This window comes from Leucopleurus acutus, assembly GCF_964270905.1.
Source record: "Leucopleurus acutus genome assembly, chromosome: 3".
NCBI lineage: Eukaryota > Metazoa > Chordata > Mammalia > Artiodactyla > Delphinidae > Leucopleurus > Leucopleurus acutus.
Genome location: NC_139145.1, coordinates 15,919,159 through 15,934,274, shown reverse-complemented (window position 1 = coordinate 15,934,274; position 15,116 = coordinate 15,919,159). Strand labels below are relative to the sequence as shown.

The 15,116-nt window shown below is 47.1% G+C and overlaps 1 protein-coding gene across 1 annotated transcript in view; it reads left to right on the top strand.

Annotated features, from left to right (window-relative positions):
- LOC309958846 (obscurin-like) overlaps positions 1–8,689 on the top strand; it is a gene marked incomplete at both ends in the record, with an annotated part of 33,989 nt that extends 25,300 nt beyond the window's left edge. Inside the window, 2 exons of the mRNA XM_082834992.1 lie at positions 4,256–4,531; positions 8,385–8,689. Of these exons, the coding sequence (XP_082691118.1) occupies positions 4,256–4,531; positions 8,385–8,689 (581 nt within the window). The remainder of the gene's footprint in view (positions 1–4,255; positions 4,532–8,384) is intronic.
- Between the last annotated feature and the right edge of the window lie 6,427 nt (positions 8,690–15,116).

The following is a 15,116-nucleotide window of genomic DNA, read 5'->3' as shown; positions in this document are numbered from 1 at the left end:
TGACAGCTCCTAGACGCTGTCACCTAGCAACGCATGTGGGTTCACACTAGGGAGAGATGTTTGAATTTCATTAAACCAGGACAAGGGGAAATTTCTGCCACACAGTCATACTTGGATGTATCTCAAGACTGAACTATGGATTATCAAAGTTTTAGGTGTTCTGAACACTCTTTCTTCCTTGCACGTGGATATAGAAGTTATCTGTGCATCTACATGTAGCAAAATCTAGATCCATTTTTCTTGCAATATGTGTGCAAAGTAAACAGAGACCAGAGGGTTAGTTGATATGTGCCTGAGATATGCACATGTGAGGTCTGGAATTCTCTTTTCAAAGCAAATAGTGATTTCCTTTTGTTTTCTGTTAGAACATTCTATGTCAGAATTCCCCATGGAGTCTGATTTATAGATTTAGACTTGGAGAGGAATAGTAGCTTCTCCTATACCAACGTGTATATATCTTTTAAGAATGGTATTTCAGAAGAATATGACAATATTTTTTCATGGCAATAAGTGTGAAAGTTTTGACAAATTGATCAGATTCTTAGAAAACTATATAAAAAGTGACACAAGAAACATTCAACAACTCAAGTAGTCCTATAATCTTTTTTTTTTTTTTGCGGTACGCAGGCCTCTCACTGTTGTGGCCTCTCCCGTTGCGGAGCACAGGCTCCGGACGCGCAGGCTCAGCTGCCATGGCTCACGGGCCTAGCTGCTCCGCGGCATGTGGGATCTTCCCAGACCGGGGCACGAACCCATGTCCCCTGCATCGTCAGGTGGACTCTTCACCACTGCGCCACCAGGGAAGCCCAGTCCTATAATCTTTTAAATAATTGGAACCATAACGATAAATCTTCTCATAGAGAAAGATCTAAGCCCAGTAGTTCCACTGGTAAATTATATGAAATACTTTGGAAAGAAAATCCATGTTCATGGATATTTTTCTAGAGAATAGAAAATGGAGATAAACAGTCTCTGATTTGTTTCATGTAGATAGCATAACATTGATACAAATATCTGACAAAAAAATTTTAAGAATTAAAATTACAGACAAACCTATTATGGATATGAAGGCCAATATCTGAAACAAAATATTATCAAAATAAATTTAACAATATATTAAGAGGAAAATTGGTAATACACTGTGATAAAAGTCATAGTCCAGAAATGCAAGGCTGTTCAAACACTAGAAACATTAGCAAAGCAATCTGTTCATGACATGCAGAATAAAGTATTTGGTAAGATTTGGCATTATAAATACAGAAAAAAAGTTTAATAAAGTTGGCATCAATTCATGATATAAAATTCTTAACGAATTATAAATAAAACAGTTCGTAATCTGATAAATGACGCTTCAGACAAACCAGCTAATTGCACACAAAAAAGTGAAAGTTTGAAAGTTTGTCTGTGACATAGAGAACCAGACAAGGAAGCCAACTGTTACTACTTTTAACCAACATTGTACAACAGAGATAGGAGGAAAAGAAAGTAAAAGACCTAAACGTGTGAAGAAACAAAAGTTGAATTCATGGATAATATGATTAATCCAAAGGATAAATTATGAGACTTAATAAGATAGTTGAGAATGATTACCATGTAAAAAAATCAATATGAAGAAAACACTTCTATGGCTACGTAGTAGCAACAAACATCTGGAAAATGAAATTTTTAAAAGAGATACAATAGCATCAAAAGAATCATTTTCTAATTCCAAATCTAATAAAGGGTGGTGAGAGGCTCTGTGTGTGGGGGGGAATTATTAAAAATGTTTTGAGAGACAGTCAAGAAGTTCTAAATAGTTGGGTAGAAATCCAGGGAAGAATAAAAAATGTTCAATACCAATTAAAATCCAAACAAATGTTTGTTTAGTGGGGATTTTGTAAATTCAGAATTAAATTGCTAAGACCATGTACAGTCAATACACTATTGAAGAAGAGCAAAAAGTGAGGTATTTGCTATACCAATATCAAGATTGTTATAAAGCTATAGTAATGAATACAATAGTGTCTCATTGCAAGGATAGATACACAGACCAAAGGACCAGAGTAGTGATCTCCGACACAAATCTGCACATGAATGGATGCCCACATTCCCCTGCTCCTTTTTTTTAAAAAAAAATGTGGAATCATGCAAGGAGTAGAGACAACATGGTTTTAATAAATGACACTTAAACCATTTAACCATATAGAAAAACGATTAGGCCAGTAATTCATATGCCCCATGGTCAACTCATGTTGGGTTAAACACCACAGAATAGAAGGGAAAATCATAAAACTCTTAGATGATAACATAGATGGTTTTAATTACCTCAGACTAAAGAATGATTTCTTTCTTTTTTAAAATAAATAATTAAGAAAAATTTTACTTATTATTTTTGTCTCCATTGCTCCATGCGGGCTTTCTCTAGTTGCGGCGAGATGGGGCTACTCTTCACTGTGGTATGCGGGCTTCTCACTGCAGTGGCTTCTCTTGTTGTTTAGCATGGGCTCTAGGTGTGCAGGCTTCAGTAGTTGTGACTCGCAGGCTCTGTAGTTGTGGCTCACGGGCTCTAGAGAGCAGGCTCAGCAGTTGTGGTGCACGGGCTTAGTTGCTCTGCGGCATGTGGGGTCTTCCCGGACCAGGGCTCAAACCTGTGTCCCCTGCATTAGCCGGTGGATTCTTAACCACTATACCACCAAGGAAGTCCCAAAGAATGACTTCGTAAAATACAAGTGCACTAACCATAATGAAAAAAATTTGACATATTTGACTACCTTAAAACTAAATATGTGTTGATAGATTCATCAGAAGATAGCATGAAGTACTGAAAAGGCAAACCACACAGATGTGGAAGACATTTAGAACACACACACTTGTCAGTGCCTAGCATTCGTATGTATAAAAATGTCCTTAAAGTGAACATACAAATGGCAGACAGTGCTATTGAAAATAGGGCAAAAACGTTGAGCAGTGACACCACAGAAGAGCAAACACTGATGACCAAAAACATCAGAAATGGGTCTTTATTTTGAATCATCACAAAAAATGCAAAAGAGTGCCACAGGAGGTACATTTCACTCCCACCAGACTGCTGACAATGAGAGTAGGTGAGGGTAGCACTTCAGCAAACCTCATTCACTGCAGATGAGAACATGCCCTGCACTTTCCTGTGGGAAAAGACTCTGGCCTCATCTGGGAGGGATGAGGAATGCACCCATAATGACCCCACAGTTTCTGTCCTAGAAGAATTGTGCAAAGAGGAAGTTTATCAGAGTATCCCCATCAGACGCTTGTACCAAGTAACAATATGAAACACTTAAATTGTACTAGCAATTCCCACAACACAGAAAAGTGAACTCGTGGTGGGGTAGAAACCCAGTGTAAAGGTAATAACAAAAAACCCCACTGATGATACCGTGGTTTCTTTAAAGACTTAGGTAAGGAAACATTTCTAAATAGAACACAAATGCTCCAAACTCAAAGCGCTGAAATGGACATCGGTGACACTCTTGAAGGGAATAACTTTGATTCATTGGAGGACCCGATCACATAGTGAAAATGGGAGTCCCACAGTTGGGAATAACCTTAAAAGCTAGCAATCTGTCCTTCTCTAGTATTTCAATGCATAAAGAGTGCCTAGAGATGAAAAGAAGAGAGAGTCTACTATTGGTGAGTAGGCAAAAATATGAATTAGGTCCCCAGGAAGAAAAAAAGAGTAATGGGGACCCCGGTCGTTCGGGGAAAGGCGCTCAGCTTCTTTATTCCTCCGCCAGTGGAAAAGAAAGCCACGGGGAGGTGCCAGCACTCCCCAGAGATTGCCACAAGTTGACCGTACTAAGTGTAGGCCAGGGCACCGAGCCTCAGTGATTTCCATGGACTGCAGGTGCAAAGTTCCCTGCTTAGGCGTATGGAGAAGACTGTGGCCCCATCTGGGAAGGTTTGGGAACACTTGCGTGTGATGCCGCAGAAGCCATGAGCAGGGGAGAAGTCTCCTCAAAAAGCGCACCCTCCCCCAACCCCCCGACCCCCCGGACCAGCTCACGTGGTCCCGGGGGAGAATGCGTCACTTGTGTTACTTGTCGCTAAGAAAGGCAGGGGCACTTCTGAGGGGCACGCAGCTGGTGAAGAGCCTGGAGAAGTCTCCAGCTTGGCCCCCGCCCCACCTCCGCACCCCTCGCACCCGCCTGGTCCACGGCTCCCCACTCAGGTCACTTTTGCCCAGGGCTGCTTTCGTGACTGAGATGGTGTCCTTGACCCATGTATCCCTCCCTGTCCCCAGAGCCCAAGGAGGTGTTTGCCAAGGAGCAGCCAGCACGCAGTGAAGTGCAGGCCGTGGCGGGGTCCAGTGCCACGCTGAGCTGCGAGGTGGCCCAGGCCCAGACGGAGGTGACGTGGTACAAGGATGGAAAGAAGCTGAGTTCGAGCTCGAAAGTGCGTGTGGAGGCCACGGGCCGAGGGCGGCGGCTGGTGGTGCAGCAGGCGGGCAAGGCAGACGCCGGGGAGTACAGCTGTGAGGCCGGGGGCCAGAGGGTCTCCTTCCACCTGGATGTCACAGGTCAGTCCTGGAGGAGGATACTAAACTAGCCTATTTGGAGGTGATGAGGGGACGGTCTTGCGGCCTCCACAGACGGGTGTTCACTCTCCTGTAGCATCCCAGTCTTCCACGTCCCACATTTATAGCCATTTTTGCCTGGGGGGAGTATGGATGGAGAGTGTGGGCGTGGAAGGAACAGGGGCCATTTGTGTCCACCTGTCTCCATGCAGTAAGGCCCAGTCATGGTGTCGTAGCACGTGCCCAGAGCCTTCCTGTTGTTCCTGGTATCAGGACCCTGGCTCTCCCTAATGCTTGGGGTCTGAGGTAAGCCTGGGGATATGTGACTTTCCTCCCATGGTACGTCTTTCCTGACACCTACTGCATGCCTCATGCCAGGTCTTGGGTTGCCAGATGGGGTTTCAATTTCATTGATCGCAGATTAGTGGAGATGTTGGCCACCCAGTCCCGCTTGGAATTATCTTAGGAGTGAACTTTGGATGGTCAGATTTGAGAATACTGCGATGCCCTTCCTTCAATTTCCTGGATAGGGAAGCTCCAGTTGCCTGTAGGTAGCAGAAGATAGGCCAAGTTTTTTGTCATGATCTTGCAAAGGGAGGAAGAAAGGAGGATTGGAATAGAGTCCCCTGTGCTATTTAGGGTGATCTTCTTAAATGCAGTAGGATTTTGCCTTTGTCTTCAAACAGTTTGGATGCTGCGGGTCAGTATTCCCAATGGTGTTATATTGATGAATTTAGGAACGGAAAGGAAAACGTCGCTACTGAACCATCAGTCTGCTTTGCTAATGAGGAGTTAGTGTACTAGCAGACTCTGACTGGCAAAGCAGTCTTTATTTCGTTGCATTTTCCTAAAGGTTAGTGTCGCTGCCTCGTGGCTGGAACATAGGGCAGTCTATGAAATCAGGTTACTCGTCTTCTGTGAAGAGAGCCTTCATGCTGAGTAGGGGTGGGCTGCCATTCCACATTGACTGCTAGGTGTCAACCCGTAACTGTTTGAGACCGTGTGACCATATGATTATTTATGGGTGTGTATAGATATCCCGGATCCGAGAAGGCATTTCTGTAAAATGTGGCATTTGGAGAGTATTAGAGAGTGTTCTAAGATAAAAGCTTTGAAAAGTTGTGAAGTTTGACTAAATCCTGGACAACTGTATGAAAACTGACACAAGAAGATGTAGAAAACTCAAAGAGTTGTATGACTTGTCAGTCAGTAGGACCAATAATGAAAAATCTTCCCAAGAACTACCTGGTACTTCTCTGGTACAGTCTACAAACTATCCTGGAAAACTGTTATTCCATGCTTGTGGAGATGGTCTTAGAGATAGAAAAAGGAGATGCACTCCATAAGTCTCTTTAAATTCAGAACATAACATCGACGCATACCAGAATCGCTGAAGAAAGGCAGGAAGGATGAATGAAATTCCAGACGTATGTATTGCGAATATCACAGCCAAAATCATAAATGAATTGTTAGCAAAAGGAATTCAGCCATGCGTCCCCGGGGTGGAGTCAGTGATGAGAGTCCTAGTCCAGGATTGCACGTTGTGTTGAAGGTTGACAAAGTTAATATATATAAAGCATGGAATTAAGAGATTGAATGCAAAAGGATGTGGTCCTGTGAACGAGTAGAGAATCAAATGGTTGATGAAATTTGATCATCCCAAATCCAGGCAAAAAATGTGAGAAAACTGAGCACCAGTTCCTGTCATATAATTCTTAAAATACTGTACAAAAGTGTTTTTGGGCCGCCCTGGTAGCCCAGTGTTTGAGAGTCCGCCTGTCGATGCAGGGGACACGGGTTCGTGCCCCGGTCCGGGAAGATCCCACATGCCGCTGAGCGGCTGGGCCCGCGAGCCATGGCTGCTGAGCCTGCGCATCCGGATCCTGTGATCCGCAACGGGATAGGCCACAACAGTGAGAGGCCCGTGTACCGCAAAAAAAAAGGGCTCTTTTTGTAACGTTATAATAAAATTCCTCCAACAACAACAACAGCAACAACAAGACCAGCATCCCACTTAACGTGTCCCTGCCAATCTTTGATGTGAGGGAGAACACACGTGGGCCTCTGTAGTACTGAGCGGATTCAGGAGGAGCATAAAATCACTGGCAAAGGGTTTAGAAAAACTCAAGGTAGAATTTGCTGATGATGTGATTATCAACTCAGACAATCCGATGGATCAATTATTAGGCTGTGTACGATTGTTGAGTAAGATTAGGGTGTAAGAGAATGAACATGCAGAAGACATTTCCACAGCTATGTCCTGGCTAGAAACGCTTGGCAAGTGAAACTTTTGTGAAAGAGTTAAAATGGCACAATTGTATCATGTTCCTAATTCCGGGTCTGATAAAAGGTGCTACCAGACTATGTGGGGAATTTAGTACACATTGTTGAGAGAGAGTCAGAGGTTTCCATCGATGGAACGTAATCTGAGGAGAAAACTCAGAGATGTTGATTAACAATGAAAATCGAAGCAAATTTGTGTTTTGGGTGGTCGGATGGTAGAATAGCAGGCAGATTCCAAAGACAAGGGACAGCCAATGTGCTATTTGCTTGCAGAAACGCGGTAGGAGCCCTTCCTGGGAACCGTTGTCAAGAATGATCGTGAGAAAAAAAAAAAAAAAGAATGATCGTGAGGCTATATAGTTTTCAAGATAAGGGGATCCCAGTGCGGCGATATTTACCGCATCAGAGGAACGTAGTAGTGAGGTCAGATAGCTCTTTGCAGCAGTGGTTTCCTGCACTACCACGGACAAATCCCCCCTCCGTCTGTCTCCCAGCCCCCTCCCCGCCGTCACAATTTTATCTGTTGCTGTACTGTGCGTTCGAGGAGTCGAGGAGGGACGTTGTCTTCATAAATAGTGGTTGGACCACTTACCCATAGGGAAAACTTAAACTGTACTGACAATTCCCAGCACACAGAAAAGTACACTCGTGGTGGGTTAGAAACCTCAGTGTTAAAAGGTACAAACCAAAAGACAGTCCGGTGATACCGTGGTTTCCTTAAGACCAAAGGTAAAGGAAGATTTCTTAAATGGAACACAGATGTTCCAAAATGAAAGCGTGAAATGGACATTGGTGACACTATTGAAGGGAAAAACTTTGTTTCATCGGAGGACTCGATCACACAGTGAAAATGCGAGTCCCACAGCTGGGAATAACCTTGAAGGCTAGCAATCTATCCTTCTCTAGTATTTCAATGCATAAAGAGTGCCTAGAGATGAATGGAGAGAAGAGAGGGCCTACTATTGGTGAGTGGGCAAAAATTTGAATAGTTGCACCAGGAAGAACAAAAGAGTAATGGGGACCCCAGTGTACGCGGAAAGGTGCTCAGCTACTTTATTCCTCAGACAGTGGAAAAGAAAGCCACGGGGAGGTGCCAGCACTCCCCAGAGATTGCCACAAGTTGACCGTACTAAGTGTAGGCCAGGGCACCAAGCCTCAGTGATTTCCATGGACTGCAGGTGCAAATTTCCCTGCTTAGGCATTTGGAGAAGACTGTGGCCCCATCTGGGAAGGTTTGGGAACACTTGCGTGAGACCCGCAGATGCTATGAGCAGGGGAGAAGTCTCTTCAAAAATCTTACCCTCCCCCCACCCTCCCACGCCCCGGACCAGCTCACGCGGACCCAGGGGAGAATGCATCTCTTGTTTTACTTGTCGCTGAGAAAGGCAGGGGCACTTCTGCAGGGCACACGGCTGGTGCAGAGCCTGGAGAAATCTCCAGCTTGGCCCCTGCCCCACCTCCGCACCCCTCACACCCGCCTGGCACACGGCTCCCCACTCAGGTCTCCATTGCCCGGGGCTGCCTTCGTGACTGAGATGGTGTCTTTGACCCGTGTATCCCTCCCTGTCCCCAGAGCCCAAGGTGGTGTTTGCCAAGGAGCAGCCAGCACGCAGTGAAGTGCAGGCCGTGGCGGGGTCCAGTGCCACGCTGAGCTGCGAGGTGGCCCAGGCCCAGACGGAGGTGATGTGGTACAAGGATGGAAAGAAGCTGAGTTCGAGCTCGAAAGTGCGTGTGGAGGCCACGGGCCGAGGGCGGTGGCTGGTGGTGCAGCAGGCGGGCAAGGCAGACGCCGGGGAGTACAGCTGCGAGGCCGGGGGCCAGAGGGTCTCCTTCCATCTGGATGTCACAGGTCAGTCCTGGAGGAGGATACTGAGCTAGCCTATTTGGAGGTGATGAGGGGACGGTCTTGGGCCTCCACAGACGGGTGTTCACTCGCCTTTAGCCTCCCAGTCTTCCACGTCCCACATTTATAGCCATTTTTGACCTGGGGAGGATGGATGGAGAGTGTGGGCATGGAAGGAAGAGGGGCCATTTGTGTCCACCTGTCTCCATGCGGTAAGGCCCAGTCATGGTGTCTTAGCACGTGCCCAGAGCCTTCCTGTTGTTCCTGGTATCGGGACCCTGGCTCTCCCTAATGCTTGGGGTCTCAGGTAGGCCTGGGGATATGTGACTTTCCTCCCATGGTACGTGTTTCCTGACACCTACTGCATGGCTCATGCCAGGTCTCGGGTTGCCAGATGGGGTTTCAATTTCATTGATCGCAGATTAGTGGAGATGATGGCCACCAAGTCCCGCTTGGAATTATCGTAGGAGTGAACTATGGATGGTCAGATTTGAGGATACTGCGATGCCCTTCCTTCAATTTCCTGGATAGGGAAGCTCCAGTTGCCTGTAGATAGCAGAAGATAGGCCAAGTTTATTATCATGATCTTGCAAAGGGAGAAAGAAAGGAGGATTGGAATAGAGTCCCCTGTGCTGTTTAGGGTGATCTTCTTAAATTCATTAGGATTTTGCCTTTGTCTTCAAACAGTTTTGATGCTGCGGGTCAGTATTCCCCGTGGCATTTGTGAAAGAGTTAAATGGGCACAATTGTATCATTTTTCTAATTCCAGGTCTGATATAAGTTGCTACGAGACTATGTGGGGAAATTAGTACACATTCTTGAGAGAGAGTCAGAGGTTTCCTTGGACGGGCAGTAATCTGAGGAGAAAAATCAGAGATGTTGATTAACAATGAAAATCGAAGCAAATTTGTGTTTTGGGTGGTCGGATGGTAGAATAGCAGGAATTTTCCAAAGGCAAGGTACAGCTAATATGCTATTTGCTTGCAGAAGTGCGCTGAGAGCGCTTCCTGGGAACCGTAGTAAAGAATTATCGTGAGGCTATATAGGTTTCAAGATAAGGGGATCCCAGTGCGGCGATATTTACTGCATCAAAGGAACTTAGTAGTGAGGACAGCAAGAGCTCCTTGCAGCAGTGTTTTCCTGCACCACCAGGGACAAATTCCCCCTCCGCCCCCTACCCAGCCCCCTCCCTGCCGCCACAATTTCATCTGTTACTGTGCTCTGTGTTTTCAGAAGTTGAAGAGGGATGTTGTCTTCATAAATAGTGCTTGGACCACTTACCCATAGGGAAACATTAAACTGTACTGACAATTCACAGCACACACAAAAGTGCACTCGTGGTGTGTTAGAAACCTCAGTGTGAAAAGGTACAAACGAAAACAGAGTCCGGTAATACCGTGGTTTCTTTAAAGACGGAAGGTAAGGGAAGATTTCTTAAATGGAACACAAATGCTCCAAACTCAAAGGGCTGAAATGGACATCGGTGACACTCTTGAAGGGAAAAACTTTGATTCATCGGAGGACTCGATCACACGGTGAAAATGCGAGTCCCACAGCTGGGAATAACCTTGAAAGCTAGCAATCTGTCCTTCTCTAGTATTTCAATGCATAAAGAGTACCTAGAGATGAATGGAGAGAAGAGAGAGCCTACTATTGGTGAGTAGGCAAAAATATGAACTGGGTCCCCAGGTAGAATAAAAGAGTAATGGGGACCCCGGTCATTCGGGGAAAGGCGCTCAGCTTCTTTATTCCTACGACAATGTAAAGGAAAGCCACAGGGAGGTGCCAGCACTCCCCAGAGATTGCCACAAGTTGACCGTACTAAGTGTAGGCCAGGGCACCGAGCCTCACTGATTTCCATGGACTGCAGGTGCAAAGTTCCCTGCTTAGGTGTATGGAGAAGACTGTGGCCCCATCTGGGAAGGTTTGGGAACACTTGCGTGTGATGCCGCAGAAGCCATGAGCAGGGGAGAAGGCTCTTCCAAAGCGCACCCTCCCCCCACCCTCCCACCGCCCGGACCAGGATACGTGGACACGGGGGAGAATGCATCACTTGTGTTACTTGTCGCTGAGAAAGGCAGGGGCACTTCTGCAGGGCACACGGCTGGTGCAGAGCCTGGAGAAGTCTGCAGCTTGGCTCCCGCACCACCTCCGCACCCCTCGCACCCACCTGCCCCACGGCTCCCCACTCAGGTCTCCTTTGCTTGGGGCTGCCTTCCTGACTGAGATGGTGTCCTTGACCCGTGTATCCCTCCCTGTCCCCAGAGCCCAAGGTGGTGTTTGCCAAGGAGCAGCCAGCACGCAGTGAAGTGCAGGCCGTGGCGGGGTCCAGTGCCACGCTGAGCTGCGAGGTGGCCCAGGCCCAGACGGAGGTGACGTGGTACAAGGATGGAAAGAAGCTGAGTTCGAGCTCGAAAGTGCGTGTGGAGGCCACGGGCCGAGGGCGGCGGCTGGTGGTGCAGCAGGCGGGCAAGGCAGATGCCGGGGAGTACAGCTGTGAGGCCGGGGGCCAGAGGGTCTCCTTCCACCTGGATGTCACAGGTCAGTCCTGGAGGAGGATACTGAGCTAGCCTATTTGGAGGTGATGAGGGGACGGTCTTGCGGCCTCCACAGACGGGTGTTCACTCGCCTGTCGCCTCCCAGTCTTCCACGTCCCACATTTATAGCCATTTTTGCCCGGGGGGAATATGGATGGAGAGTGTGGGCGTGGAAGGAAGAGGGGCCATTTGTGTCCACCTGTCTCCGTGCGGTAAGGCCCAGTCACGGTGTCTTAGCACCTGCCCAGAGCCTTCCTGTTGTTCCTGGTATCGGGACCCTGGCTGTCCCTGATGCGTGGGGTCTGAGGTAGGCCTGGGGATATGTGACTTTCCTCCCATGGTACTTCTTTCCTGACACCTACCACATGGCTCATGCCGGGTCTTGGGTCGCCAGATGGGGTTTCAATTTCATTGATCCCAGATTAGTGGAGATGTTGGCCACCAAGTCCCGCTTGGAATTATCTTAGGATGAACTTTGGATGGTCAGATTTGAGGCTAATGCGACGCCCTTCGTTCAATTTCCTGGATAGGGAAGCTCCAGTTGCCCGTAGGTAGCAGAAGATAGGCCAAGTGTCTTGTCATGATCTTGCAAAGGGAGGAAGAAAGGAGGATTGGAATAGAGTCACCTGTGCTATTTAGGGTGATCGTCTTAAATGCAGTAGGCTTTTGCCTTTGTCTTCAAACAGTTTGGATGCTGCGGGTCAGTATTCCCAATGGTGTTATATTGATGAATTTAGGAACGGAAAGGAAAACGTCGCTACTGCCCCATCGGTCTGCTTTGCTAATGAGGAGTTAGTGTACTAGCAGCAGACTCTGACTGGCAAAGCAGTCTTTATTTCGTTGCATTTTCCTAAAGGTTAGTGAGTGTCTCTGCCTCGTGGCTGGAACATAGGGCAGTCTATGAAATCAGGTTACTCGTCTTCTGTGAAGAGAGCCTTCATGCTGAGTAGGGGTGGGCTGCCATTCCACATTGACTCCTAGGTGCCAACCCGTAACTGTTTGAGCCCGTGACACCACAGGATGATTTATGGGTGTGTATAGATATCCCAGATGCCACCAGGCATTCCTGTAAAAGGTGGCATTTGGAGAATATTAGAGAGTGCTCTAAGATAAAACCTTTGAAAAGTTGTGAAGTTTGACTAAATCCTGGACAACTGTATGAAAACTGACACAAGAAGATGTAGAAAACTCAAAGAGTTGTATGATTTGTCAATCAGTAGGACCAATAATGAAAAATCTTCCCAAGAACTAGCTTGTAGTTCTTGGGTACAGTCTACAAAATATCCTGGAAAACTGTTATTCCATGCTTGTGGAAATGGTCTTAGAGGTAGAAAAAGGAGATGCACTCCATAAGTCTGTTTAAATTCAGAACTTAACATCGATGCATACCAGAATCGCTGAAGAAAGGCAGGAAGGATGAATGAAATTCCAGACGTATGTATTGCGAATATCACAGCCAAAATCATAATGAAATGTTAGCAAAAGGAGTTCAGCCATGCGTCCCCGGGGTGGAGTCAGTGATGAGAGTTGTAGTCCAGGATTGCATGTTGTGTTGAAGGTTGGCAAAGTTAATAGATATAAAGCTTAGCATTGCGAGATTGAATGCAAAAGGATGTGGTCCTCTGAACGAGTAGAGAATCAAATGGTTGATGAAATTTGATCGTCCGAAATCCAGGCAAAAAGTGTGAGGAAACTGAGCACCAGTTCTTGCCATATAATTCTTAGCATATTGTACAAATGTGTTCTTTCTGTAACGTTATAATAAAATTCCTCCAACAACAACAACAGCAACAACAAGACTAGCATCCCACTTAACATGTCCCTGGAAATCTTTGATGTGAGGGAGAACACACATAGGCCTCTGTAGCCACTGAGTGGATTCAGGAAGAGCATAAAATCACTGGCAACGGGTTTAGAAAAACCCAAGGTAGAATTTGCTGATGATGTGATTATCAACTCAGACAATCCGATGGTTCAATTATTAGGCTGTGTACGATTGTTGAGTAAGATTAGGGTGTAAGAGAATGAACATGCAGAAGACATTTCCACAGCTAAGTCCTGGTGAGGAACGTTGGGCAAGTGAAACTTTTGTGAAAGAGTTAAAATGGCACAATTGTATCATGTTCCTAATTCCAGATCTGATAAAAGGTGCTAAGAGACTATGTGGAGAAATTAGTACACATTGTTGAGAGAGAGTCAGAGGTTTCCATCGATGGAACGTAATCTGAGGAGAAAACTCAGAGATGTTGATTAACAATGAAAATCGAAGCAAATTTGTGTTTTGGGTGGTCGGATGGTAGAATAGCAGGCAGATTCCAAAGGCAAGGTACTGCCAATGTGCTATTTGCTTGCAGAAGCGTGGTAGGAGCCCTTCCTGGGAGTCATTGTCAAGAGTGATCGTGAGGCCATATAGTTTTCAAGATAAGGGGATCCCAGTGCGGCGATATTTACCGCATCAGAGGAACGTAGTAGTGAGGTCAGAAATAGCTCTTTGCAGCAGTGGTTTCCTGCACTACCACGGACAAATCCCCCCTCCGTCTGTCTCCCAGCCCCCTCCCCGCCGTCACAATGTTATCTGTTGCTGTGCTGTGCGTTCGAGAAGTCGAGGAGGGATGTTGTCTTCATAAATAGTGGTTGGACCACTTACCTACAGGGAAAAATTAAACTGTACTGAGAATTCACAGCACACACAAAAGTACACTCGTGGTGGGTTAGAAACCTCAGTGTGAAAAGGTACAAACCAAAAGACAGTCCGGTGATACTGTGGGTTCCTTAAGACCGAAGGTAAAGGAAGATTTCTTAAATGGAACACAAATGCTCCAAAGTCAAACAGCTGAAAAGGACTAGGTGACACTATTGAAGGGAAAATCTTTGATTCATTGGAGGACTCGATCACACAGTGAAAATGCGAGTCCCATAGCTGGGAATAACCTTGAAAGCTAGCAATCTGTCCTTCTCTAGCATTTCAATGCATAAAGAGTGCCTAGAGATGGAAAGAAGAGAGAGCCTACTGTTGGTGAGTGGGCAAAAATATGAATAGTTGCACCAGGAAGAACAAAAGAGTAATGGGGACCCCAGTCATACAGGGAAAGGTGCTCAGCTTCTTTATTCCTCAGACAGTGGAAAAGAAAGCCACGGGGAGGTGCCAGCACTCCCCAGAGATTGCCACAAGGTGACCATAGTAAGTATAGGTCAGGGCACCGAGCCTCAGTGATTTCCATGGACTGCAGGTGCAAAGTTCCCTGCTTAGGCGTATGGAAAAGACTGGGCCCCATCTGGGAAGGTTGGGAACACTTGCATGTGACCTCGCAGAAGCCATGAGCAAGGGAGAAGTCTCTTCTAAAGCGCACAGTCCCCAGACCCCCCCAACCCCCGGACCAGCTCACGCGGACGCGGGGGAAATTCATCACTTGTGTTACTTGTTGCTGAGAAAGGCAGGGTGAATTCTGCGGGGCACACGGCTGGTGCAGAGCCAGGAGAAGTCTCCTGCTTGGCCCCCGCCCCACCTCTGCACCCCTCGCACCCGCATGGCACACGGCTCCCCACTCAGGTCTCCTTTGCCCGGGGTTGCCTTCCTGACTGAGATGGTGTTTTTGACCCATGTATCCCTCCCTGTCCCCAGAGCCCAAGGTGGTGTTTGCCAAGGAGCAGCCAGCATGCAGTGAAGTGCAGGCCATGGCAGGGTCCAGTGCCAGGCTGAGCTGCGAGGTAGCCCAGGCCCAGACGGAGGTGACGTGGTACAAGGATGGAAAGAAGCTGAGTTCGAGCTCGAAAGTGCATGTGGAGGCCACGGGCCGAGGGCGGCGGCTGGTGGTGCAGCAGGCGGGCAAGGCAGACGCCGGGGAGTATAGCTGCGAGGCTGGGGGCCAGAGGGTCTCCTTCCACGTGGATGTCACAGGTCAGTCCTGGAGGAGGATACTGAGCT